Source organism: Mesoplodon densirostris, chromosome 4, assembly GCF_025265405.1.
Source record: "Mesoplodon densirostris isolate mMesDen1 chromosome 4, mMesDen1 primary haplotype, whole genome shotgun sequence".
Lineage (NCBI taxonomy): Eukaryota > Metazoa > Chordata > Mammalia > Artiodactyla > Ziphiidae > Mesoplodon > Mesoplodon densirostris.
Window position 1 is genome coordinate 5,767,372 of NC_082664.1, and position 26,779 is coordinate 5,794,150.

General features: G+C 56.3%; 2 protein-coding genes across 3 annotated transcripts in view; one reads left to right on the top strand and one right to left on the bottom strand.

The window, feature by feature from the left end:
- The window catches only part of WARS1 (tryptophanyl-tRNA synthetase 1), a 33,005-nt gene extending 16,540 nt beyond the window's left edge, over window positions 1-16,465 (top strand). For both annotated transcript variants that reach the window (XM_060095642.1, XM_060095641.1), the window contains exons 5-11: window positions 3,923-4,042; window positions 4,751-4,933; window positions 9,882-9,982; window positions 11,919-12,031; window positions 12,244-12,417; window positions 14,438-14,578; window positions 15,748-16,465. In XM_060095642.1, the coding sequence (XP_059951625.1) occupies window positions 3,923-4,042; window positions 4,751-4,933; window positions 9,882-9,982; window positions 11,919-12,031; window positions 12,244-12,417; window positions 14,438-14,578; window positions 15,748-15,909 (994 nt within the window). In that variant the 3' untranslated portion in view covers window positions 15,910-16,465. The remainder of the gene's footprint in view (window positions 1-3,922; window positions 4,043-4,750; window positions 4,934-9,881; window positions 9,983-11,918; window positions 12,032-12,243; window positions 12,418-14,437; window positions 14,579-15,747) is intronic.
- A 4,136-nt stretch (window positions 16,466-20,601) lies between these two features.
- On the bottom strand, window positions 20,602-25,583 carry SLC25A47 (solute carrier family 25 member 47). Its single transcript, XM_060095643.1, has 6 exons — window positions 25,556-25,583; window positions 23,400-23,443; window positions 23,019-23,090; window positions 22,125-22,307; window positions 21,170-21,494; window positions 20,602-20,882 (listed from the first exon to the last, which is right to left on the bottom strand). Exons 1-6 carry the CDS (start codon window positions 25,581-25,583, stop codon window positions 20,602-20,604), a joined length of 933 nt encoding a protein of 310 aa, XP_059951626.1.
- Window positions 25,584-26,779: the final 1,196 nt, after the last annotated feature.

Genomic DNA, 26,779 nt, shown 5'->3' on the forward strand with positions numbered 1-26,779 from the left:
AAAAAGGATTATTTTTAGGCCAGGACATCTTTTTGTGGAAGGGAATGGCAAGGGTTTTACCACGCAGATTGATTCTTGAGGGAGCGAAGGTGCAGGGCTGGAGACAGTTTACCTCCTAGACACTGAGCAGAAAATTCAAGACTGGTTGATTAAGGTTACATTTCTGGGGAAGGGGGAAAGTGCAGTCAAATCAGATATTAACTCTAGGTTTAGTATCATGGGCTTTAACATGATACCATTTTGGGCCTGTGGTTTTCTTTTTAACATTCTCTTTTTTCTTTTTTGTGGATTCTGTAGCATTTTTGTTCTATAGAATTATTTCACCTGCGAGTAAGGATAAGTTTACTTCTTCCTTTCCAACTTGGATTTCTTTTTCTAGCCTAATTGCTCTGGCTAGGAATTGTAGTCCAGTCCTTGTGAAAGTGAGCATCCTTGTCTGATTCCTGATCTTAGGGGGAAATCTTTCAGTCTTTCACCCTTGAGTAGCTGTGGGTTTTCCATAAATGCCCTTCATCATTTTAAGGAAGTTCCCTTCTATTCTGAGTTTGTTGAGTACTTTTATCATGAAAGAATGTTGGGTTTTATCAAATCCTTTTTCTTCCTCTGTTGAGTTGATCAGGTGGCTTTTGTCATGTTTTCTGTTAATACCAGTGTATCACATTGATGGATTTTTGTATGTTGAACCAAGTTTGCATTCCTGGAATAAATTTCAGTTGATTATGGTGTGTAATCCTTTTTATACGTTGCTGGATTTGGTTTGTGAGTTGCTGAAGATTTTTTCATCTGTATTCATAAGGGACATTGGTCTGTAGTTTTCTTTTGATGTCTTTGCTTTGGGTATCAGAATAATACTGGCTTCATAGCATGAGTTGAGAAGTATTCCCTCTTCCATTTTTCTGGAAGTTTGTGAAGGATTGTTGTTAATTCTCTTTTGAAAATTTGAGAGAATTCACTAGTGAAGCCATCTGGCCCGAGGCTTTTCTTTGTGTGACTTTTTTTTATTCCTAGTTCAATTTCTTTGCTTGCTATAGGTCTGTTGAGATTTTCTGTTTCTTCTTGAGTTAGTTTTGGTAAATTTGTCTATTAAATCAAGGTTGTCTAACTTGCAGGGATACAGTTGTTCCTAGTATTATTCCCTTATAATCCTTTTTACTCCTATAAAGTGCTTAGTACTGTTGATTTTGGTAATTTCAGTCTTTTGTTTTTTTAGCTCAAGCTTTATCAATTTTGTTGATCTTAAATCAAAATTTTTTATCTTAGCATTTTACAGTTCTCACTGCCCTGTGACTTATTTACTTCAGTATAATAATGCTATAGGCTCTTGGTTTAGGGAGGCGTAGGACTTGAAGCTTTGGCCTTGCTCAAATTTAAGAATGCCTCTCAGATCTGTAAAGTAGGTATTTTTTTGTTTGTTTGTTTTTTGTTTTTTTTTGTTTTTTTTTTTTTTGGCGGTACGCGGGCCTCTCACTGTTGTGGCCTCTCCCGTTGAGGAGCACAGGCTCCGGACACGCAGGCCCAGCGGCCATGGCTCACGGGCCCAGCCGCCCTGTGGCATGTGGGATCTTCCCGGAACGGGGCACGAACCCGTGTCCCCTGCATCGGCAGGCAGACTCTCAACCACTGCGCCACCAGGGAAGCCCCTGTAAAGTAGGTATTTGATGAGATCTGCCACGCGCTGTCGGGCTCCCTCTGCAGCTGAGGGGTCCCTGCTGGAAGCCATCCTCACAAAGCTGAACTCAGCATGGGAGCCTCGTCAGCACCCTGCCCTCGGGACAGCACATCGTGAGCGCTCAGAGACTTCCTACAAAGCCATCTGGAGCAGCTCAACCGGGACTTCCCCGGCGGTCCAGTGGTTAGGACTACGTGCTTCCACTGCACATGACACAGGTTCAGTCCCTGGTCGGGGAACTAAGATCCCACATGCCACACGGTGCGGCAAAAAAATAAAAAGAGCAGCTCATGTGACGGCTGTACTCTTTTTCTTTTCTACAAGCCGATAAAAGTTTGATTTGGTTACTCATGAGAACCAAAGAAGGACTCTTTTTCCTCCAAAATCAAGTGTTTCATTCTTTCCTTATTTCAGAAGCACTGGGTGATCATTCCTTGGGGAAAAATCAAAACTATGCACAAAAACTAGAATCCCCCTAATCCTATCAGCCCAGGGATAAGCACCGTTAACCCCTGGTCTGGTAAGGAGAAGTCACTTTCAGAATACTCTTGTCTGGGTTCTCCTACCCAGACCTTTGGAAAAGGCAGCCATTCCTCTTTTATCTGGGCATACTTTGCCCAGAAACAAAGAGCATTCACACCCTGGAAGGGTGGTTTCATACCCTGCCAGATGTTGCAGTCACTGGCAGGGTTTGTTTTGTTTTGTTTTCTTTTGTGGGGTTTTTTTAACGTCTTTATTGGAGTATAATTGCTTTACAATGTGGTGTGTTAGTTTCTTCTGTATAACAAAGTGAATCAGCTATACATATACATATATCCCCATATCTCCTCCCTCTTGCATCTCCCTCCCACCCTCCCTATCCCACCCCTCTAGGTGGACACAAAGCACCAAGCTGATCTCCCTGTGCTATGCGGCTGCTTCCCACTAGCTATCTATTTTACATGTGGTAGTGTATATATGTCCATGCCACTCTCTCACTTTGTCACAGCTTACCCTTCCCCCTTCCCGTGTCCTCAAGTCCATTCTCTACGTCTGCATCTTTATTCCTGTCCTGCCCCTGGGTTCTTCAGAACCATTTTTTTTTCTTTTTAGATTCCATATATATGTGTTAGCATACGGTATTTGTTTTTCTCTGACTTACTTCACTCTGTATGACAGTCTCTAGGTCCATCCACCTCACTACAAATAACTGAATTTCGTTTTTTTATGGCTGAGTAATATTCCATTGTGTGTATGTGCCACATCTTCTTTATCCATTCTTCTGTCGATGGACACTTAGGTTGCTTCCATGTCCAGGCTATTGTAAATAGAGCTGCAGTGAACATTGTGGTACATGACTCTTTTTGAATTATGGTTTTCTCAGGGTATATGCCCCATAGTGGGCTTGCTGGGTCATATGGTAGTTCTATTTTTCATTTTTTAAGGAACCTCCATACTGTTCTCCATAGTGGTTGTATCAATTTACATTCCCACCAACAGTGCAAGAGGGTTCCCTTTTCTCCACACCCTCTCTAGCATTTATTGTTTGTAGATTTTTTGATGACGGCCATTCTGAACCGGCAGGGGTTTTAAAAATACAGATTCCCAGACGTCACCCCAGACCCACTGGACCAGAGTCTGTGGAGGCACACCTCTGGCAGATGTTGTGTGGAAACAGCCAGCCAGGCGATTCTGATGTACCGCCAGGAGGAGGCCTCTTCGTGTGCTCTGTCAGTGGACCCCAGTCCTTGGGGAGGGTGGATGATTCCAGAATAACTCCCAGATGAAGACCTCTGGTCCCAGTGTAGCTGAGGGAGCCCAAAGCAGATCTCCACCTGGGGGCATCCCTTACTTCCCTCCCTAAGTCAGGACTGTGGGAGCCCTGCGATTTCCCCGTCTGGGCCAGCAGAGTGTTGGCGCTGCGTGGTTCTCAACAAGGACTGGGTGGTGTTGGCCTGGTGTCACTCCCAGGAAAGTGTGTGAAGCAGGCAGTATGTCGACATCGATACTTGGAGGAATTCCAAGAGAGATCCAGTGGCTGATCAACATTTAAATACATTATTCCCAACCTGCATGTCTTACACTTTTAAAACAATCACAGGAGAACCAGTTCACAAGAAGTTTCCTGTCGTTTTTACAGCATAAGCGCCAAGGATAACAAGCCCTAGTGATTATCCGGGTTGTTTTGTCTGTTTATCGTTTCCAAATGAGCATTCACACCACGATTTTTTTCTCAGAACATCACACTATTTTCTTTTCTCCTTTTTCCTTTAGAGACATGCATCAAATTCTTGATGCCTATGAAAATAAGAAACCATTTTATCTGTATACGGGCAGGGGCCCCTCTTCTGAAGCAATGCACGTAGGTCACCTCATCCCGTTTATCTTCACAAAGTAAGTATTGCGTCGTATGACTGTTCTCACTTGTATTAGTGAATCAGAGATGTTAGTCACATTACTGATCGAGTATGGTGTATAAAATTATTTTGTTATTTTGAAATTCTTTTGAACCATGGAGAGACTAAATCAGCAGTATATCTGCCAATCATAGATAATAAATATATTATTTTGCCAAAAAACAAAAGAAAAGAAATGTTGGTCACAAACCATGTCTAGAACTGACAAGACAGTACTAGTTCACGTCTGCTTGAACAGCCAAGGTCTTGGCGAGTTGCTGCCTTTGTGGCTTCTCTTCACCCTGTTCCTGGTGTCGCTTTAGCGGGATGTGGGTGGTGGAGAGAGCACTGCTTTGGAGGCAGTGGACCTGCGTCCTCCTCTTCCCCTGTCCATGTGACCGTAGAAGAGTTACTTCTCTGGGCCTTAGTTTCCACATCTGCCAGAGGGAGTGATAATACCTACCCCCTACAGTTCTCGTAAGGCTTCAAAATAAAGTGTGCAGGGAAGCCAGCGCAGAGCTGACGTGGTAATAAACAGTGGTCGCCCTTATTAACAGGAGTCAAATTCACAGTGTGATCAGAGCGTGTGATTTTGTGGGCAGGGACGTTTTGACATACACTGTGAGCAGGAACCATGTTTTCAGAGGCACGGGGGCGTTCTTCTGCAGGGAGATGAGATGACGGCCTTCCTCCCCCCGTGTCTTAGGTGGCTGCAGGATGTGTTCAACGTGCCCTTGGTCATCCAGATGACCGACGACGAGAAGTACCTGTGGAAGGACCTGACCCTGGACCAGGCCTACGGCTACGCTGTGGAGAACGCCAAGGACATCATCGCCTGCGGCTTTGACATCAAGAAGACCTTCATCTTCTCTGACCTTGACTACATGGGGTAAGGAGAGAACGCCCGGCTGCCTTTTAAATAAGTAGATGCAGATTGTAGAGAAGTCATCACGGCCACGGCTGCAGCTGAAACACCGGAAGCATCTCGAGGTCTGGAAGACGTTTTTCTTCCCTCATTAAACGTTATGGTCTAGTTTATTGGTTTATTGACAAATACGATTTCCATCCTCAGCTTGTGACAGCTGTGCATCTGTGCTGTAGTTTCTCTCCACGGATGGTCAGTTGTGCCAGTTTGGGTGTCTTTCTCTTTCTCAGTGTACCTTTTTCCCTACAGAGAAAAGACTCACTGGTGACACAGTTTCCTCACAGTCTAGTTAAACCAGACACTTAATAGTCCAAAAGATTTCCTTCTGGAAGTCCTCAAACTGTAATTTCTGTGGTTTTGAACTTTATTCCAGACAGCTACCAAAAAGTGTGTTAGAAAAGTAAGACTCTGTCCACCATCCCACGAAGAATGCTCTTCAGGTCACCAAGTATGGCATGAGCCCCTAGATGTGGTGCTCCCTGCGCGGCTCTGGCCGTCCATGGGGGACGGTGATTGAGGGCCCAACTTGCTGGTGGACTGTGGCCCCTGTTAGGAGATTCATTAGAGGCCCACACAGGGTGTAATGGACACACCAAAGGGCTGCGTGAGCAGTAAGTGCAGAGGACCTTGCTGATTAACATTGCCCCAGAAGGGTCCCTTTTGTAACTACTGAAATCTAAGGGGTAGCTTCACAGCCATTGAGAGAAATACATGCCTTGGTATGAAATCTGACCTTTCTAGCAGCCAGTAAATGAATGAATTTTCTAATTTTACCTATTACATATTTTTAATCACTCTCTTGTGGGCACAGAGGCATTGTGGGGTCCATGAAGAAACATGACCTTCCAAGGGAGGAAAATAGACCTGGGTTCGAGTCCCAGGTCTCCTCTGTTCCGGGTCTGTGAGTCAACAAGTCTGGTCCATGAAATAGGGTTAGATGAGACCTTAGCTGTCACCGTTATCATTTTCATGACACTTAGTCTTATTTCTCTCCCCCTATTCCTTAAAAGGACCTGATTCAACTGCTTGACCCCATAGACACACCACGGGCTCTGCTGCTCTTTTTAGGACAAGGCAGTGCTGGTATCACACAGTCACCGGCATCCTTTTGTGCAGCCTCTTCCCACCCACCGTGGCCCCTCTCGGCCTCTCGGCCCCCACCAGCCAGCGCTCTTTCTAAAAGGCAGGTGTGGCTCAGTCCCCTGCTCACAGCTTTCCTGGTTCTCCATCATCATCAGGATAAAGTTCTCGCTTTCTCCTTTGCACACCAGCCCCTTGTGATTTGGCCTGTGTTCCCCTCTGGTCACCGCGCCCTCCAGCTAGACAGAACAATTAGCTGTTCCACACCCTCGCCTTTGTCCCTGCTCTTCTCTGCCCTGACCCCGGGAATCCCAGCTCCGCGGATTCCTATGCTGTCTTCCAAACACGTGGTCAAGCACCGCCTCCTCCTGGGAGCTGTCCCTCCTGCAGCCAGATTTAGGTACCCCTCTCTGGTCTGCCTGTGCCCCGGGCCCCCCTCTGGTGCAGTGTGAGGAGTTGTCCTCTTGCACTAGACCAGTAAAGCAGCGGTCACGGGGTGCTCGCTGTGGCAGGTGCCCCCCAAGGCCCCGAGAACACAGCACTGAGCAAAACGAAGTCCCCCGTTGTGGTGCTGAGATGTTGGTGGGACAGAAACAAACGCCTCTGACGAGTCCGTGAGAATGTTGGGGCGGGGGCGTGCACTTTTGAACGGTCCGCGTGAGAAGACCACCATGGCCCACCGTGCTTTCAGCTCGTTCTGAGAGAACGTGGCGTCTGTGGCGACTGGTGTCCACCCTGTCTTTCTGGTACCTGCAGCTTCAGTTCTGACGCCTTTGCTCCCTGAGAACTTCCTTCTTCTTTATGAACGTGGAGTAAAGATGAAAACCCAGACGAAGGGCCTGTCCTAGCTCTTCTTAGGTATTTTAGGTTGAACCTAAAGTTAGGAGGGACATTTAAATGTTAAAGTCTGTTTTCAAGTGTCTTTTTCCCTTTAACAGTTTCTTCTAAACACTCAAGCACTTTGCTTTTTTTCTTGAAGATTAACTCAAAATCTAAGTCTCTGACTTCATAAAGCCCCTTCCCCAGCCAATCTTCCTTACGAACAAGAAACACAGCAAAGCGTCCTCCACCCTCTCGGGGGGGCTCCATGGGGGAAGGAGCCGGTGCTGGGGCTGAGGCTTCCCGCCACCCTGTCCTCCCACACGTTTGGGCCCAGAGGGGCCTTCCTGCCAGGACCCCCGAGGGGTGGAAGGACACTGCTCCGGGAATCTGAAAGCCAGTGCTCCAGACCCAGCTCTGTTCCGGGTTTGGTTCGGTTCCTGTGGGCAAGTCCTTCAGTTCTCTGAGCCCCCGTCTTCCTGTGCAGTGGGGGGTTCGTACTAGTGAGGGGTGGTCTAGCCGAGGGGTTCCGAGTGCCCTGCCTGGGCTCGCGCCCTGACCGCCACCTCCTGTGTGACTCGGGCAGCGAGTGTTGGACAGGTGTTTATTGAGCATCTACTGCATGTCAGACTGATGCCGGGGGTTCAGCAGCCAAGTATCCAGCCGGTCCGTCAGGTTCTCCCTAACGGGAGTTAACAGGTAGGAAACCAGGTGAGAAGGAGTGTTGTGAGGACAAAGGAAGAGCAGAAGGACAGGATGGTTAGCTCAGTGGTTAGGATGGTTAGGACAGGATGGTTAGCTCAGTGGTTAGGATGGTTAGGACAGGATGGTTAGCTCAGTGGTTAGGATGGTTAGGACAGGATGGTTAGCTCAGTGGACGGGAGCACCTGCGCTGCCAGTTCATGAGGACTGACCACTGAATCGCTGCGTGTGGAGTGCTTCCAGCAGAGCCTGGCCCTGGTGAGCGCTCAGCGTCACTCTTGAAAATCTCTTCCAACTTAGAACCCCGTCGCTCACCTGCCTGCCTGCGTGAGGAAATCCAGGCCACGTTCTCCAAGCTACGTGATTGTGAAGGGCAGGTGTTCTCGGGGGCAAACTGGTGCCCAGCCCTCGTTTACAGGATGCAGCCGGGTCTGTTCCTGGTCCCCAAGGTGAAGCCTCGGGGTGCGTCACGCCGCATCGGCACAGGGGCGATCCCGGGGGACAGACTTCCCTGGGGGGTTGGCGGGGTGTGGCCACGCTCTCTGTGCAGCCAGAAGGCGACCCGGCCTCCAAGAACGGTCAAGGCGGTCTTCTTCAGGAGTACTGCTTCTGACACTAGGGGTGCTGTAGACTTTCCCTCCTTGTGGGGCTTGGAGGCCATCTTATGCAGGACGACCCCAGACAGAAGAGGATGGGCCTACCGGCTGATCTGCCCAGGGGACTAGCATGGACGGTCGCCTCAACCCCAGGGTGCACGGAGTTCTTGTCCATCCCCCCCTGGTGGTGGACAGCCCTGGTCCTCGCCAGGCGTAGGCAGCATGAGGCCTGCTGCTTCCCCCCAGGAGACCCCTGGCACGGGAGGGCGCTCCCGTTCCGGCAGGGTGAACGAGCGGGCATCTCTCCCGGTGGCTATCCCGCTCTGCTCTCTGGGGTGTTCAGTATACGTCAGGGGGTGTCGGGGTGGGGAACCTGTGCTGGCAGTGCTTTGCTTGTCGCCGTTGCTCCTGGCGCGCCCTCCGCAGCACTGTTCCCACCCTGGCCGGTGCCCCACGCTGCCCTTGCTCCCTGTCTGAGTGGGACTCTGCTCAACTCAAACAGACCCTGCTGCGGTGGCCTTGGCCACCCAGGCAGCCGGCATCCCTGCACTTCTGACGCTCGCCCCCTGCCTGCCCAGAGGCGTTCGGTGGCCCTCCGTCAGGGTCAGAAGCCTTAAACTCTTCAAACACTGTGAGATGTGGTGAGAAAAGCACAGGCCTTGGGGCCAGACGAGCCTGGGTTTGGATCCCAGGTCCTAGAGTCACTAGGTCTGTGACCATAACCTCTCTGAGCCTCTGGGAAAGTGGAGGCGAAGCTGCCGCCTCCCAGGGGAGCTGGGCGGTGGCCGGGTATCTCCTGCACTCAGCACAGCTCCTGCCCCCGATAGTAAACGGCAGCTTTCCTGCCTTTTCCCTTTTTATCTTTCTGGTGCCTGACACACAATAGGGCCTGGAGGAGAAGCTACTGAATATGGTGTCAAAAGGTGCAGTGTAAGAAGCCCCTCTGGGTTCAGCCTAGTTCCTTCTAATAGAATGGCTGCCACAGATCCAGGCCTCGTATTCACACCCCTCACTACCCAGGAGAGTTCGCCCTGTCCAGACAGCCTGGCTGCCCCACGGTGGAGGGCACAGTGGTGGCCGGGTGCAGGGAGGACCAGCTGCACTGAGACAGACCCTCCTTCCGGGGCCCGTCAGTTGCTATCCGGACACTCCATCCAGCAACAAGTTGCAAATACCCTTGAACAATGAGGAGGTTAACCCACGTATAACTCACAGTCGGCCCTCCACAGCCTCGGTGCCCCACATCCGTGGATTCAACAAGCCAAGACCACGTAGCACTGCATTGTTAACTATTGAAAAGTACCATGTGTAAGTGGACCCGCGTTGTGCCAGGGTCAACGGTAACCTCCCACGAGAAAGCACACAGTCCGTCTCAACAGAAAAGCTGCACTGGGGCCCCCAAACTTAAAGCCCCATATGCTCAGCCAGTGACCCTGGCAGAATTTAAATATCTCATGTTAGCCGCTGCGTTAACCACTGAATCCGGTGTGTTCTTGCCTTATTTGCTTTTCAGCTTCATGTTGATTTCCTTCCACAGGTAGAGGTGTGTTCGCCTCGCCTGCCGCAGGCATCTTTGCGTACAGGGGCCGTCACAGCGCCTTCCTCCCCAGTGTGTCCCGGCCTGTGTCTGGCCTGCCATGTTGTACCATCTGCTGCTTTGCCCTCAGTGGACGCCACCCTCTGGGTCCGGGGTTTGATTCTGATTGTCTTTGCAGGATGAGCCCAGGCTTCTACAAGAACGTGGTGAAGATACAGAAGCACGTCACCTTCAACCAAGTGAAAGGCATTTTCGGCTTCACTGACAGTGACTGCATCGGTAAGGAGCCGCTGCTGCCCGCGGTCCCTGCCCAGCTGCCCTCAGAAAGGAGCCGAGCTCAGCAGGAGGCAGGTTGATGCGCTTGGTGCCTGCCCGGGGCTGAGCTCTCTCTCAGATGGTAGCATTTGCAGTTTGTCTCTTTAAATAGGTGGGTTTTCCCTGGAACATCAAGAGCTGGTGTGATGCATTTGGCCCCTTTTCTGGGCCATGTGGAGCTATCCCTCGGGACACCCTCTGTCCCTCTCCTTAGTCATCCGGTTTAAGGTTTAGAAGGAAGAGAAGGGTACGGATGGCTTCTGTTCTCTGCCTGCTCCTGGGACCCCAGTCAGCGTGGGAGGCCTTGGTGGGGGCCCAGGGGCTGCAGGAGGGCCTGCTCTATGGCTGGAATCTGCCGTCTTCGTCTCCCTGGACCTCAGCTTCCCCACCTGCCAAAGGAGGGTCCTGACCCGAGGCCCTAGGAAGCCCACCCTGCCTGCCCTCCCTCTCTCTCCTTCCAGGCTTGTCCCCAGCGGATAGGCCCCCTTTGCCCACATTTACACCCATTTCCCTCTATCTCCCTCCATGCCCCTTTCAGATGCATTGGCTTTCTCTCCTTTGAGACCCTTAGCTCCTTGAGCAGAGAATCAATCCTGAGACTAGTGGCTGGGTCTCCGGACCCCCTCCCCTTTACTTTGGGTGCACGGCCGCAGGCCTAGCAGCTGCCAACCTGGGTAGCTCCCAGGATGTGCCTGCAGGCGCTCTGTGCCGGGTGTGCCTGCTGGGAGGGAGCACATTCCAGAGCCCACTGTGAGGGGAGGGCCTGTAAGGAAGAGTGCAGAGAGAAATGCGCAGAGGCCTTATTGGGAGGCTTTTCACATCAGCAGAACCCTTTGATGTTTAGGTCAGATCCATTCCTGACAACTGGGGCATAAACCCTGTGCTTTTGAAAGGGCTTTTTAACCCTGGGAATCCCGGCATCTAGTGGAGCGGCGTCTCCCTGAAGGCTGCCCAAGCGAGCAGGGAGAAGCAGGCGTGACAAGGAGCTGCATCCACTTTGCTGCCAGGAGACCTGGGCTCGGACCCTGGCTCAGCCACTTACTGACTGCGCACTAGTCTCGGGAAACCACACAGGCAGTCTGAGCCTGGTGTCCGCGTGCACAAAATGGGGACGACAGTGACACCTTCTCCATAGAGTCGTGGGGCGTAGACGAGCCCAGGGAAGGCCCTGAGCCAGAGCTGGGGATGCTCAGTGCTGTAAACGGCGTGCTGGTGCCAATGGCAGCTGCCACATGGACACCCCGAGGCAGAAAGGAACCCAGAAATGAGGTGTGTCTCCGCAGAGGGGAGGAAACAGCTGCCGGGAAAGAGCATCACAGAGACAGCATTTCAGGGCTGGAGCCACGTGGGCTATCTGGGAAATGCCTGAGCAGCGCGGAGGGATAGACTGGCCCAGCTCCACTTATCAAGGGTCACACAAAGATCCATGCCCTTTGACCCCAGAGTTCCGCTTCTGCAGGTCTAAGCAAATAGCAGTAGCAGTGTCAACAACAGCAGCATCCAAAATATTGAGAACAGTTTTATGTACCAAGATGTCATCATTTATAATAATTAAAGCTGAGGAACAACCCAGACGCCCAGTGGGTACAGAATGGCTGACTCTCTAGGGTACCTGTATGGGATAGAGTGGGTAAATGTTACAAAGCGGAACCTGTAAAGAACAGACCAGAGGAGAATCACAGCTGAAACGCAGAGTGTGAAAGGGAGAGAAAATGGGTGAAAAGAGACACAAACTGGGACTATAGGGTTTTTTTTCTTCCTTCTACTCTTCTGTAGTTGTCAGGTTTTCTTTAATGACTGTTACCTTTCCAGTGGGGAAAAAGCGGATTTTTGTTCCCCCTTTTGCAGCTCCAGCAGGAAGCGGTCTCGGGTATAAAGATGTTTTTTTCCTCCTTTCCAGGGAAGATCAGTTTTCCTGCCATCCAGGCCGCTCCCTCCTTCAGCAACTCGTTCCCCCAGATCTTCCGAGACCGGACAGACGTCCAGTGCCTCATCCCATGTGCCATCGACCAGGTCAGGAGGCAGCGCCAGGGTTGTGTCATCCTGGGTGTTGCAGGAGGTTCTTGGCCCTCTTCGGTGGGAAGGGAGGGTCTAAAAGGTGTTGCGGGGCGGAGCTGATTCTTTGAACTCACCGGAAGCTCGGGGGTTTCTGTGAGGCCCGCTCGGGGGTTGCTCACGGGCTAGCAGCTGGCCCACTTCTCCCACTGTCCCCTCCCTCCCCACAGGACCCATACTTCAGGATGACCAGAGACGTGGCCCCCAGGATCGGCTACCCTAAGCCAGCCCTGCTGCACTCGACCTTCTTCCCCGCCCTGCAGGGGGCGCAGACCAAGATGAGCGCCAGCGACCCCAACTCCTCCATCTTCCTCACGGACACGGCCAAGCAGATCAAGACCAAGGTGAGCGCTGCCCGGGGCGCGGGCAGCCTCTGCGCAGGGCCACCCCACGGGGAGACACACACGCGTGGTGCTGCTCTGTCCTTTGGCCTCCGCTGCCACGGGGGCCCTGAATGCCAGGGTCCAGGCAGCCTGTCCCCGTTCCCAGATAACAGGGGGATTTTCTTATTTGTGTCTTTTCATGTGGGCAAGACTTTGGAATTTTTTTCTTTTTTTTTCTTCTCTGATTCCCTCACCAACGCTGTTCGGGAAGCAAAATCACGGCAATTTTCTTTAGTTACAGTTAAACAATAGAAAAAATGTAGTGTATTTCTGGGCATCAGCCGTATTCCAGGAGCTGGGCCAGGTGCTTTCTTTACGTTTCTCGGTTTTAATTCTCACTGGGAGATAGTGGTGTGTTCCCTTTAAAGACAAGAAGGACGAGGCCCAGAGCGGATGACCAGCTTGACCAGGTTTCCACCGGAAACCAGGAGATGCCCTCCCGGCCCACGAGCTGCCGTTACCAAGCTGGCTGCCGGGGTCATGAGCACCCTGTGGGGCAGGACAGGGTCAGGCCAGGCCCTTGTTCCCAATCCCCAAGCCCACCTTCAACTCCAGAAGCAGAATCTCCACGCCAGCCAGGAGAGGGGGCATCCGCTCCAGGCCCCTCCCACGGATAACAACAGCAGAGTGCTGGGGACACGGCAGCTTGGCTGCGTGATCACCTGCCATGTGCGAGCTCACTGAGTCCTGACAGCCACCCCGGGGTCTGCGTCCATTCCGTAAGCAAGGAGGTAGGGCTCAGAGGGGTCCGGCAGCTTCCCTACGTTCACACAGCTGGGAAGCAGTGGGGCAGGGCCATAACCCGGGTCCCGCACGGCTTGGGCCCTCGGGTGGCCTGGAGGCAGGAGCCCTGGGTCGTCTGGGCCCCGCCCCGTACCTGCCATTGGTGAGTGACCATGGCTGTCCAGGTGTCACTGTCAAGTGGGAGCAGCTGTACAGAACTGCAGACTAGGGGCAGGGCTTCCATGAGATCACACATAAAAGTGGTTGCACACTGTAGAGTGCCACCCAAATTTAAGATTTCAGTTCAAACGTGGATGGTTGGACCGCTCCTTTGTCATGCGGGCCAAAACGTGCCTCCCGCCTCCCTGGGACGTCACGCCCGGGGAGAGGTGGGAGCTTCCGCTGTCCCTCAGAGCCGCTGGCACTCCCACCAGAAAGTCCAGCTTTCTCTGGCCTCACTCGTGGCCGCCAGCCTCTGCCCCCGATGTTAGTCTGCGATTCTGGATGATCCCGTTAGGAATCTGCCCCGGAGCCCTGCTGGGAGGCTTACCAAACGTCTCCACTGAGACTGTCGACACACCCTTTTCCGGAAGAAAATGAGGGTGACGTTTGGACGTGATAGGTTTCTCAAATAGTCGTTGAAAGAACGCTGAAGGAACTTTGTCTCCCCTGTTTGGCTTTTCTTCTCTTACCTCTTGACCCTGATTTCTCTAAGATTATCTTCAATCCTACAAACCATTTTGTTAGTTTCTGAGTCTTTCTTTCTTCAGCTTCTCGAAGTGCCTGTCTTTAGCGGGGGCACCGCCTGCGGGCCCTGTCCACCTCGGCGCTCCTCACGGGTTCTGCCCTCCCGGGAGCCCTGTCCTGTACCTCGCGTCCTCCCGTCCACGGTGGGGGGCGGGGGGTGCTGTGCTCTCCTGTCCTCCGCCAAGAGCACGCCCTTCCCTGGTCGTCCCTTTTACTCTGAAGTTGGCTCATATCTGTCCTCTTACTGAACCCGAGGACACTTTAGGACATTTTCCCCAAATTTCAGCACAGGTGGTGCTTTGGCTTCCCCGATTCTATTCTGTGTCTCTGGGGAGTGGGGGGGTCAGAGCTCATCTGCCCTCCGGTCCCCACTTCTCTGCAGTGAGCCCCGCGGTGGCCCGTCCCGGGCTCCGTGGGAAGGAGCAGTCCGAGGGCTCCCCGCACTGCTTGGGCCGGCTTCCACGCACAGGGCGGCGGCCCAACGAGCATGTGTGTCCTCTCGCTGGCACAGGTCAACAAGCACGCGTTCTCCGGAGGCAGAGACACCATCGAGGAGCACCGGAAGTTCGGGGGCAACTGCGACGTGGACGTGTCCTTCATGTACCTGACCTTCTTCCTGGAGGATGACGACAGGCTGGAGCAGATCAGGAAGGTGAGGCGGGGGCCCAGTGCCCACACAGGACCTGGAAGGCCTGGCAGCCACGCTGGGGACAGCCAGCGTCCCTGGTGCCTGAGGGGCAGGTGCTCAGCTGAGACCAGACTAGAGTTGAGTAGGTCGGTCGTGTTCTGACCACGTGCCCAGAAACCTCATGAACAGATAGTTCCCAAAAGAGAAAATACAAACCGCTAGCGAATAGCCCCACAGAAAGGTTTAATCCCACTAGTCATCGAGAAATAGAAGTTAAATCAAGACGCCTTCAATGTTGAAACAATTCCACTACCGATTTAGCGGGTTTCTGCCGTATTTGCACTGATTGTGATCCAGACGCTTTGGGGCTCACCCGGGTGAGTCGAGTGTTCCCAGCGGGCCTCTCAGCGGGCCAGAGAGCCCAGAGAGTGTTCCTAGCCCCTGCTTCGGGTTTTCCAATTCTTGGCATCTTTTCCAAGAAACTAATCCTGAATGAGAAAGAGCTCTCTATGCAAAGACGGTAAAAATGATAGTAGCAAAAAGTTCAGAAGAGACTCCGTACAACAGAGGAAACCTTAACTGAGAATTGTCAGGAGGGGTTATTACGCAGGTGTGAGGTTTACGATCACACAGGAGAATACGCCAGTGACAGTGATAAAAGGACACCAAGTTGGACGTGCAGTGAGATCCACTACATTTAAATACAATGCACCAGAAAAAAGCTAAAAGACAACATGCCAGGATATTAGCAGTGGCCCTCAGCCTCTGGGCACTGGCTTTGCAGGGGATTTTTTTCTTTACTTTGCTGCTTCTTTGTGGTTTGGGTACCTCATTAAGTTCGTTCAGTAAGTACATGTTACCATCACAATCAGAAAATGAAAAAAGATTCGGCAGAGATTTTAGAGAAGCCAGTAAGGCTGAAGGGGGCAGCCACGGGTTCAGGGCTTGGAGTCCCCTGACCCCGCAGGAGGGTGGGCGAGGTTGGGTGGCGGGCCCCGTTGTTCCCCTCTCTGTGCCAGCCTGAGTCGTGGCTGCTCACCAGGGCCCAGAGTCATTTTAAGAAAGGCATGGTTTAAGGTTCTCATTTTCCTATGCCGCCCGTGTGCCAGGCTCTGCATGGGTGGTGCCCAGGCAAGGGTGGTACCCAGGGCGTGCGCAGCCGTTTCTCACATGGCCTGTCTCCTCCCGGGCAGGATTATACCAGCGGGGCCATGCTCACCGGCGAGCTCAAGAAGGAGCTCATAGAAGTTCTGCAGCCCTTGATCGCTGAGCACCAGGCCCGGCGCAAGGAGGTCACAGACGAGATAGTGAAAGAGTTCATGACTCCCCGGAAGCTGTCCTACGACTTTGAGTAACTGCTCACTTTCTATACACTTACTAAGAGATGTAATTTACCAAGAAACCCAGCCCAGTCGAATCACCACTTCCCTTAGGCTGTGTCACATGGTAATTACTGGCCTGGTGTCTATGAGCCCTCTGTGTGTATCAGTGCTGTTCCTTCTGCTGAATGTCATTCCCTGTCTCCTGTGAGCATAACCCTGTGGGGTGATTGGGTGCCGGGTAACACTGAGTGGTCACACAGACAAGTCCAGCTGGAGTCTCTCCCACAGAGCAGCCCCAAGGATGTGCAGCCTTGGGCTGGATGTCCACTGGCCAGCCTGTTCTGGTCCACAGGACAGCTCCTGTTTGAAAGCATCCTGCATCCAAACATACTCTTAAACGTGCTCTATCAAAGAATATGTAGTCTGTGTATGCATACCTAGAATCAAGATGTTATTACCATAAAACCAAAAAGAAGTGCTTCGAAAAGTTGATGTGGGGAAGCTTAATGGGCACAAGAGGCATTTCAGCACATGCCCCCCAAAATAAAAAAGAAGTGCTGGCCAAGAGCTTTGCTAAACATTTAACCAAGAGATCTCTCAGCTTGAAAGCTTCCTTGAACGTTTCTGAATATTGGCCAGAGTGGGCCAGTTTTTACTAAGTTGAGTCTTTTGTGGGTGAAACTTCCCAGTTTACGTACTGAAGTCCAGACCATGCATGTACTGTACTCCAGAAATCATGCTGTTTTCCCTGAGCGTACTAATATTTTGTTTGCACCAAGTAATCCTAGACAGTCCATCCTGAGAACTGATGGCTGCTTTACTCTGATTGTGCCAGACGCTGAGGGGAGTCTGTTGCCTTTGCAGGTGCTTTTGTTTTGACACTTGACTGGCGTGGAAGTCTGTCTGCACAGAGCAGTGCCCTGCCTGTGCCCCAGATGGGTGGGCAAAGCTAGGCAGCATGCAGCAGCCCTCAAGGCCCTCGGCTGTGTGTCCATGGGAGGCCCGTTTAACCGAGCGCCCTGTGTAGTTTCGGAAAAGCAATGGCCTGTCTCAGGGAAGCCCTGGGTCCAAGAGCCTGCCCTGGCTGGAGGTGCAGGGTCCACTCCTGGGTGCCCCGCTCTGGTCTCACTCGTGACAGATAAACTTCCTTTGGTCCCGCCTGTGTCACTGTGCTCCGTCTGGGGTTTGAGGGGTGAGCAGAGGCCTCGCTCCAGCCCAGGGCCGTGCCACGCCTGACCCTCCGCGGATGCCCTTGCTCCTGCACGGGTCATACCGGGATGCGTGTGGGATGGAAGCGCGGTCCCGGGAGCCCCACGGTGTGGAGGTGCAGGCTTCGGGAATCGGCTGAAAGCGGCCCCTTCCTGGCGCTCAGCGGTCTCCCCGTGCTGGTTTCCACCCTCCCTGGAGGTTCCCAGCAGCTGCTGGAGAATGCAAGCAGATGTCCTTGTTTCGCGGACAGCACGGGGCCGTCAGAGCGGCGCCATGTAGCGACAGGGCCCAGGCCAGGGGCCCAGCCGGAATGGGCTGCCTGCCCACCCTGTACTGCACGTGGGCAAACTGAGGCTCAGGAGAGGAACGTGACTTGTCCGAGGCCACACAGTGAGTTGTGACCACACGTGCCCATCCCGTCTCGTGTGCTGGCTCCTCGCACAGGCTGTTTTACACGTGGGGGCCCTGAGGTTTCCACCTGGGTGGCCAGGTGCCGTGTGCGGCACAAGTTCATCCCATCTCCTCTCCGGGCCTCAGCTCCCGCTGGACCGGATGTGGCCCGTGGAGGTGAGCCCAGGGGATGGCGAGGTTGTGTGGCCTGGGCAGCTGAGACAACCTCTCTCTGCTCCATCGTGTCCACGTCACAGGAGGGACCACAGCAAAGTCCCCGGGGTGGCAGAGCCGTCCCTTCACCCAGCCGGAGCCTCCAGAAGGAGTGGGCGTCGTCCTGGGGCCACAGAAGGGCGGGGCTGAGGCCCCACACGGGCCAGTGACTTTGGGCGGGACCCCCCCACCAGTTCCCCGTAAAACAAGAGCGCTGACACCTCATGTTTGGGTCAGCCGGGCCCTGGGCCAGAGCTCAGCTGACTTGCCCAAGGTCACTGCTGGTAAGGGCCACAGACCCTCCCACCCGCCACATTTTGCTGCAAACCAGTAGATTCTTTTTTTTTTTTTCAGTACGCGGGCCTCTCACTGTTGTGGCCTCTCCCATTGCGGAGCACAGGCTCCGGACTCGCAGGTTCAGCAGCCATGGCTCACGGGCCCAGCCGCTCCGCGGCACATAGGATCTTCCCGGACAGGGGCACGAACCCGTGTCCCCTGCATTGGCAGGTGGACTCTGAGCCACTGCGCCACCAGGGAAGCCCGCAAACCAGTAGATTCTTAAAGATCCCCGAGAGATGCCCTGGATTAGGATGGGCAGGTGTGCGGCCCGGAGGTGTTTGGGGGCTGAGGCGGGAGGTCGGTCCCCAGCCCCCATGACTGTTAATGTCCACCCCTCAGACCTTGCTCCGCTTCTGTCCCCGGTCTGGGGGAGCCCAGTGGAGCTGCACCTGAGGGGCACTGAGGAGCCCGCTGACGGCAGTGGAGAGCTGGGCCAGGCCCTGCGCAGACCGTGGCAGATGCGGCTCGGAGGCCCCATGATCCCCAGTCAGCACAGGCTCTGGGAGCCCTTGGGTGACCACCGTTTATCTCCCATTTGAAACTTCAGGTGCAGCCTGGACTTGGTTAGGGTGGCCCCGTTCAGTAGGAGAGCCCGGCTCTGGCCTGCTGACTCTGGGCCCAGCCCTTCTCTTCCCCGTCCCTTCACGTCCGCCCTCCGAAGGGCCCTGCTTCCCAGAGGCTGCAGCCAGAGCGAGGCCGGAGCAAGGCCCGGGCCTTCCTGCAGAGCCACTTCCCCAGCACAGCAGAGCCGGTGCTCCGTGACCGACAGTCCCCCCACCCCCATGAGGAAGGCGTGACTCTCCTTCCAGGGCCGAAGCAAGAGGACACACTAGTGGTCTTCTTGCCAAAAGTGAACACAGGGTTTGACGAATATTGAAACCTTTCGTTAGGAGACGCCCTTCTCCCAGCACTGGCCAAAGCTTCTCAGCATCTTGAACCGCAAGCCCGATGAACTTGCAGGAATCCACTGCGGGACTTCGTTCACTCACTCATGCATTCATGCATTCCACACTCCCTGAGCACCTGCTGCGTGCCAGGCCCTGACATCAGGCATGTGCAGCCTGTGCGCGGCTTATCATCTCGGGGCGGTGGGGGCGGGGAGGGGGGCAGGAGGTGGGTAAGTGACCAGACAACGAACCAGGCCCCACAGAGCAGAGCAGGAGGCACCTACAAGCAGCCGAGCTTCCTGGGGGAGGTGATGCCTGGGATCAGTGACGCCTGGGGTTAGCCAGGCCGAGAGGAGGGAAAGGCGTCCCTGGCAGAGAGCGCAGCGTGTAAGCAAATGCTTGGGTCCGTGTGACAGGAGAGGCCGAAGAAGAGGGTCCACCCACGTGTTCTGGGAACAGGAAAGAGTTCTGTTCAGCCAGAACACTGGAGGTGGACCAGTGAACACTGGACTTCAGTCCAAAGTCACGGTCAAGGCTAGTGTCGGAGTGAGTGCTGAGTCGACGCAGGTGCTGTCTGGCTTTACCAGAGGGCTGCTGTGGTGGGCACCCGGAAGGTTCGTGTTGGACCGTCACTGGAAGCCACGTGGTGCCAGAGAGAGGGCTGGGGCCTCAGAAGTGCAGGCGTGAGACCCCCATTCTCCCTGCTGGGTGCCCTTGGGTAGGCCTGGTCCTCTGTGAGCCATTGTGATAACCTATGTACGGACCCAGCGGTGTTGAGGATACACGGAGCCTCCCTCCTCCAGGCCCCATGGAAAGGCAGCTCACATCCTGGCGTCTGGAACTGGCTGGAGATCAGTTTCACTCAGAAAGGGGGTGGGTCTGGGGTGGGGGTGGTGAGGAGAGCAGGCGTCATGCTGAAGGCTGAACGGCCCCCTGGGGCAGGCTCAGCGCCCAGGCGGGGCCCCCGGCCCTGAAGGCCGAGGGAGCGGGGCCGGCCGGAGAGCTGGCGGGGCCTCCGCATGCCATCAGTGCGGTAGGAGCCCTGGTCCCACAGGTTTGGATGGCTTGGCCTCTGAGGACAAGCTGGAGATGGGGACCCAGTCACCAGCCCCACAGACCACGGAGCAACACCACTGAACTGCCCGAGAAACGTTTTATTGGCAGCAGCTCGCCGCTGAGCCTCGGGTCCGCAGGCGGAGCGAGGGTGGGTGAGCAGGACCAGGCGACACCTCCCTGAGCCTCCTGGTGTGGGGACCGAGCGCGCCGGGTGCCAGATGGCTGCGCCCGGCTTCTGTCTGGTGGGGAGACCAGTTGGCTGCGTCTGAGGACCAGGAATGAAGAGCACACTGCCCAGCAGAGAGAGCTGGCCGGGGAGAGAAGGACGGGGAGCCAAGGGGACGCAGGGGCGCTCTGAAGACGTGGGGCAACGGGGAGAGGTGGGAGGGGAGCCGGCATGAGCCACTGACCAAATGCACAGACGGCTCCAGGCGACCGCATCCTCATCCCAGAGGCCCGCTTCTCCCTGGCTCCTGTGACCCTTAGGCCAGCCCTGGGCACCTTGACCTCCTCGTGGTCAGTCGAGGGGATGGCCCCCTGGGGCCCAGACCCCGACACTCCCCTCCGCCTCCTCCAGCCCCTGCGGCCTCTGGCATCTGCTGGCGGGTTGGCCCCTGGGGATGGGCGCCAGCTATGAGAGCAGGCCCCGCATGAGCCTCAGCACAGCCTCGTAGGTGACAAAGACCACCATGTTGACGGGGAAGGCGCGACAGCAGTTGAGCGACAGCCCCTTGAAGAGCACCCTCGGCCCCTCCTCCCGGACACTGGTCACCACGCAGTGCAGGAGGCCCCGGTAGCGGCGCTGGCCCTGCCCATCCGCCTGCAGGCGCGACTTGATCACGTCCATGGGGGTGGCCACGGCCCAGGCCAGCACCCCTGCACAGCCACCGGCCACCAGCACACCCAAGACATCTGCGGGGAGGGCCCCACGAGCACGTTGGTTGGAAGCTGCACTGGGGCCCCTGAGGAGAGCTGGTGGGCACCCAGGGCGGGGCCTGGCCATGAGGGAGCCCTGGGCTCTCGCCACCGATGTGACCTGTACAGGGCCACCCAGAGCAGGCCTGTCCTGACTCTCATGTTGAGGGCAACGAGCTTCCCACCTGGCCGGCGTGTGACAGCCCGCCTCCTCCGCCCACGTCAACTCGCGCCAGGCTGAGCCTCACCACCAGCACCGCCCCAGGCCCCGGCCCCCTGCTCACCTGGCCGGCTGCGGCCAGCGGGAGTCAGCTGCTCGCAGAGCACGGCGTACGAGAGGAAGTAGGTGGCAAAGGAGTGACCGTCCCGGAAGAGCAGGGCCGAGCTGCCCTTGTAGAGGCCGCGCAGCCCCTCCTCCCGGGCCACCGAGGCCAGGCAGTGCAGCGGCCCGCGGTACTTGGGCCCTGGCGCCCGACCCACAGGGGCTGCGGGGCACGTGGGGGGTGCAGCCGAGGGCCCCGAGGCCGAGGGGCGCCGCTGCTGCATCTGCGTCTGCGTCTGCGTCTGCAGGCGGACCTTGGCCACCTCGGTGGGCGAGGTCAGGAACACCTGGAGCGGGGGTGGGGCCGACAGGGATGAGGAGGCAACGCTGCTCGCTACCCACACTCCCTGCCCCTGGCCTCCCTCCACCTCTGCGGCCCGTGGTGGCCGCCAGGGAGCCTGAGCCCCAGGAAGCTCCGGGCTGGCCCACGGGCCATGGTGGAGCAGGGTTCAAAGCCGGCTGTGCCCACCCAGCCAGAGCCAGTGCTTCCTTTAGCCACACACTCTCTGCTGGCAGAGCGGCCTGACACACAGTAGGTGTCAGGTAAACGTGACTCCAGTTCACGAAAGCGCTTAATCTCATCATTGATCTGTTAATGACATATTAATGTATTATTTAATTAATGTAAGTATTTAGTGTAAGAATAATGTAACACTTAATGTAAGCATTGATAACGTTAATAGATAACAGGATAATTTTACTAATAACCTTGGTTGCATGTCGTGGTCGCTCATACCTGTCAGACCCCATGCTGGGGGCTTCAGACGCGTGACCTCACCACGACAGAAGCTCAGAGAGGCTCCCCAGCCTGCCCTCAGTTACCGAGTCGGCTGTGTCCTCAGCCACAGTCCCCCAGGCTCCATCCAGCCTCTCCCCAACCCTGCGGTCCCGGGACCCCGTCGCCCCGCCCCACTCACGCGGACAAGGCCAGAGGCGAATCCCGAGAGCGTGATGTCCGTCTTGGCGGGCTTGGCGTCGGCGCTGCCGTACCGGAACCGGCAGATGTGTGCGAGGCAGTGGCGATAGGTGCCGAAAGACACGGACGAGACCAGGGACACGGTGCACACGGGCAGCGAGAGGCCCCTGTAGAAGCCCCACACCTGGCGGCAGGTGGAGGGCGCCCGAGGGCTCGAGTCAGGCCAGAGGCCCAGCTGGGAGGAGTGGCTGCCCGCGGGGGTCCTGAGCCCCTGCCCCGTCCTCCCTCAGGCATGTCACGTAGACTGCCTCGGGCCTCAGTTTCCTCGGCTGTAAAATGGGGATGTAACCCCCGACTCGTGAGGTGGTGCTGAGGGATTGAAGGGCCCGGGTCCAGGCCTGACCTAGGGCAGCTGTTTGATGACGGTGATGTCGAACTAGCAGCTTGGTCGTTGCTGTTTCTCTTTTGCTCACCCCTGGTCGGCACTGATTCCCAAGTTCATTTTGGTAAGTGTCCCTGAGACCCTCCTCTGGACGGGGCTCCGAGCTGGACCCTGGGGCCCCTGATGACTCCACCCGGCATTCTTTCAAGGGGTGCCCAGGCTGGAGGGGACAGAAATGCAAACAGGTTCCTCCCCAGACCTTCCAAGTCCCCGGATGTCCCCTCTAGACCCTCTTCTGGAGGCAGGACCTCATTCTGAGCACCTCCTGTGTGCCAGACACCCCGGCTCTTGTTCTCAGAGGACTCCAGGAGGTTGGTACAACTTTTCCCATTTGGAAGGTGAGAGAGCTGAGGCTCAGAGAGGAGCTCAGTATTGCCAGGCTGGTTGGTGAGTGGCAGCCCTGGGGTCCGAGGCCCCAACATCCCGCTGCCGTGACCCTCTCCCCAGGCCTACCCGCTCTCGGCGATACGTGTCCCGGATGCAGTGCCAGATGCCCATGTACTTGGGCTCTGTCTGGATCCTGACCTGTGGGAGAAGTGGGCTTCAGGAAGGGGTGGCTCCAGGCCAGGGGCAAGGTCGGCAGGCCCTGGGGGAGGGAAAGAGCCAACACCTGATTGTCGCAGCCTTGCTGACTGTGGGCAGAGCAGGGACAGTGAGCCTCATTTAAGATGAGAAATTTGAGGCCCGGGGGGAGAAAGGGGCACTACAGTCCCGAGGACCGTGGGGCGACTGGCTCTGAATAGCAGGCTAGAAAGGTCTTCTGGCCATGCATGGGGGGCTTAAGCCCAGGCAGGGGCCTTGGGGTGGGTGGCAGGGGCCTGGTGGTGACCGCACCTTCACCGTGTCCAGGGGGTAGCCCACAGCAACACCGCAGACGCCTGGAAGGATACCAGAGGAACCGGTGAGAAAAGCAGGAGCCGTCCCAGGGAGAGGGGGAGGGTGAGCCCTGATGGTGCTCCTGCTGAGAAAGGCCACACCTGGCTCTTCTCTTCCACACCGGGTCTCATCAGTGAGGGAGAGTGACCCCCATTTTACAGATGAGGAAACTGAGGCTCAGAGAGGTAAAGTGATGTCTGCCAGGCTGCTAGTGGCTTCTCCTTCCCGAGTCTTGGCCCACTGGAGCCTCGTTCTGAAAGCCAAGGACACTCCTTGGCCTCCCCTCTGGCGTCGTGTTTTGGGAGACTTGGTCCAAAATTGGCTGGGCCCTGCCTCCAAGCCAGGCCGAGCTCGCCCTCAAGCCTCAGTCTGTGAAGGGTTTGTCTGCAAGCCGGGAGGCAGCTTCACCTCACAGCTCTGGGGGTGATGGCGGGGGGACACAGCCCAAGCAGAGGCTGGGGGCTGGGGAAGCCCGGCTCACCCCAGGCTTCTGTGAGGGACGGCCTGGAAGCACAGGTTTGCTTGGGACAGAGCAGGACTCAAGGCTTCCTGGACCAGGGCCCTCTGCCTCCTGCAAAGAGGGCCGGGTGCCACCCGCCTATCTCCTTCTCCTCTCCTGACACCAGGGTCTCAACGTCCAATGGTCCCAGCACTGCCATGAGAAAGACAGAGAGCAAGCGGGCCGGTCCCTGGGATTTCATCCCTGGGGGGTGGGGGTGGGGTGAGGGCCATCTGAGGACAATAAGGCATGTGGGGGCTGTGCCCTATTTACTGTGTATCCCAGGACTCGCTAAATATGCATGAATGAAAGAATAAAGTGAATGAATGAATGAGTGAAGGAACAAAGAGAGTGAAGCAAAAGACTGACTGACTGACTTGGGTAGAATTACCCCTCCTGGACCCTTACATATACCTCACCAAACTCCTACTCATCCATCAAAGCCCTGCCATAGCATCACCTCCTCTCAGGAGCGCCCCCCGACCCCTATACTCTGGGCTGCCTCTGTGCCGGAAACACGTTAGTCACAGCCCCTGTCATATGGCTTTGCTGTTGTCCCACCGCCTGCCGTCTCTGACTCCAGAACTAGAGTTCCTCAAGGAAAAGGCCCAGGTCTGATCCCCATGACCCTGAGCCAGGCACAGAGCAGGACCCCTTGCCACCTAGGCCTCCCCTGGGCTCTGGAGAAAAGATGCAGGACTCGGGAGCCCTTCCTGCCGTGTGATCTTGGGCAAGTCAAGGCCCTTCTCTGAGCCTCCTCCTTAGGGGGCTAATGTCCAGGGAAGCAGCTGGCCTCAGGCCCAGCCCACAGCGGGACCTCAGGAAACCCACTGATGAGGCCAGGGCCCTGGTCTTTCCTGGCTCGGCACTGCCCTCCCCTTCTGAAGAGAACACCCCACACCATTCCCAGAAGTATTGACGGGCAGCCGCTGCTGTTTCACAAGAGGAGCAAGGCCAAGGGTGCCTCACCCAAAATAGCCTGTGTGTGTGTGATCGATGCTGGTAGGAGCCTGTTCCCGATGGGCCAGCTATCTCTGGATCAGGCTTTCACAATAGTCCTTTCCGCAAAAGTGAAAACGGTCTGGGGGGTCAACAAGGCTGGGATTGGCTCTGTGTGTGCACACAGCCAGCGGAGGGGGGTGCCGGGCTCGGCTGGGACCCTCCCTTTCCGCGCCCACCCTTGCAGTCAGTGTGGCAGGACCCAGGCCCCGTCTGTCCTGACTGTCCACCCTCTCCTGGAGCCTCCCCTCCCCTCCCATGACTCCGCCATCCCGCTCCATGCTTACAGCTCCCAGGCTCCCCCTGGCCAGGCAGAGACCACCCTCTGCTCCCACCCAGCAGCCCCTCAGCCTCCCAGGCTGAGCCCCCCAGGCCAGTGCAGACCCCCCCGCCCCGCCGGCCCCCCCAAAGCTCCTCCTGGGCCCTGTGTCGCCTGCCCCGAGCCTCCGGGAAAACTGCTCTCTCCTCCCAGCACCTGTGGCCCACACCAGGTGCCGGCCACTTCTGGGGGGCTTCAAACCCCACTGCTGCCCGGGCAGAGCACCCCCTCCAGCCCCTCCTGCTGGCCCCAGGAGCAGCGATTCCCCTACCGAGACCCCTCTGTCCCCACTGTTACCTCCGATGGCTCCAGCAGCAAACTCCATGGACAGCGTGGCTGCTGGGGAAGGCCCTGCGGTCAGCGTGCCTGAGAGAGGTCCGGTGCCACCACCAGGGTGGCCTCAACAGCTCCCCGCTGGCTCCTCTCAGACCTTATACCTGCGGTGGGGGGGCGGAGCCTGCTGACCAGTGGCCCCGAAGGCAGAGGCCGTGCTGGGCAGCAGGCGGGTCAGTGCTCACCTGGACTCCCTCCCCACTACCCCAAAGGACCGTTGTTCCAGTGTGCGCAGGACCCAGGTGTCGGGAAGTGTGTGAGGCCACCGGAGGCTAAAGTTCAGGAAGCAAGATCCCTGTCTGCACCGCCTGCAGGACTGTCCCCAGGCCACGTCCAGACAGCTCCTGGGGAGGCTGTGATGCCCCCATCCCTCCCAGCCCAAGCTCAGACTTTATCCGTGTCCTGGGGCCTCCTCGGCTCCCCTGGAATTGCTCCTGCCCAGGGAACCCTCAAAGCTCCCTCGCTGATTCATTCAACAAACACTATCTGAGTTGAGGCTGCACCGAGGCAAATGAGACCCCGTCCCCGTCCCCGTCCCCAAGGAGCTCCAGTTAGCAGGGAGGGAGCTGGGGGCGACAGGCCACCGATGACTAAGTGTCCAGGAGGCTGGCCAGAGCCCTTCTGTGAGCAGCCCCAGCAGAGGTCACGGGCGGCCCGCCCTCTGCTCCACACCCTTCACACCACCCTGGGCCCACACTCGCCCTGCCGCTTCCACACCTCTCTCCCTGCGCCCAGGGCCCCAGCCAGGTCTGCCTCTGTTCTGAGTCCCCAGCACCCAACACGGCCCCAGCTCTGAGCAGGGCTCACTGAACAAAAGGACGGGGGCAGGGGCTGCTGATTGGCCTCTAACCAAACCGGGGCACTCCTGGAGGGGAAGCCGCTCCAATAAGAGGCCACTTCTGTCTGCTGGGCACTGGAAACCACTGTAAAGAACGGTGACCCTCCCCCCCGGCAGTCGCACCCGCTTTAGTTAACCAAGCACTCCTCCTTCACCAGCTCAGGGGGTCCTCGTCACAGCCCCGGGAGGGAGGCAGGGCTGATGGTCCCATTTTACAGATGGAGCCACTGAGGCCCGGAAAAGGGACTCGTGCAGGGCCATGCAAGCAGCAGGGCCAGAGTTGATCGCGGGATACTTGCACAGCCAGCCCCTCTCTGATGCCGAGGGCCAGGCCCTGATGCCCGTGAGCC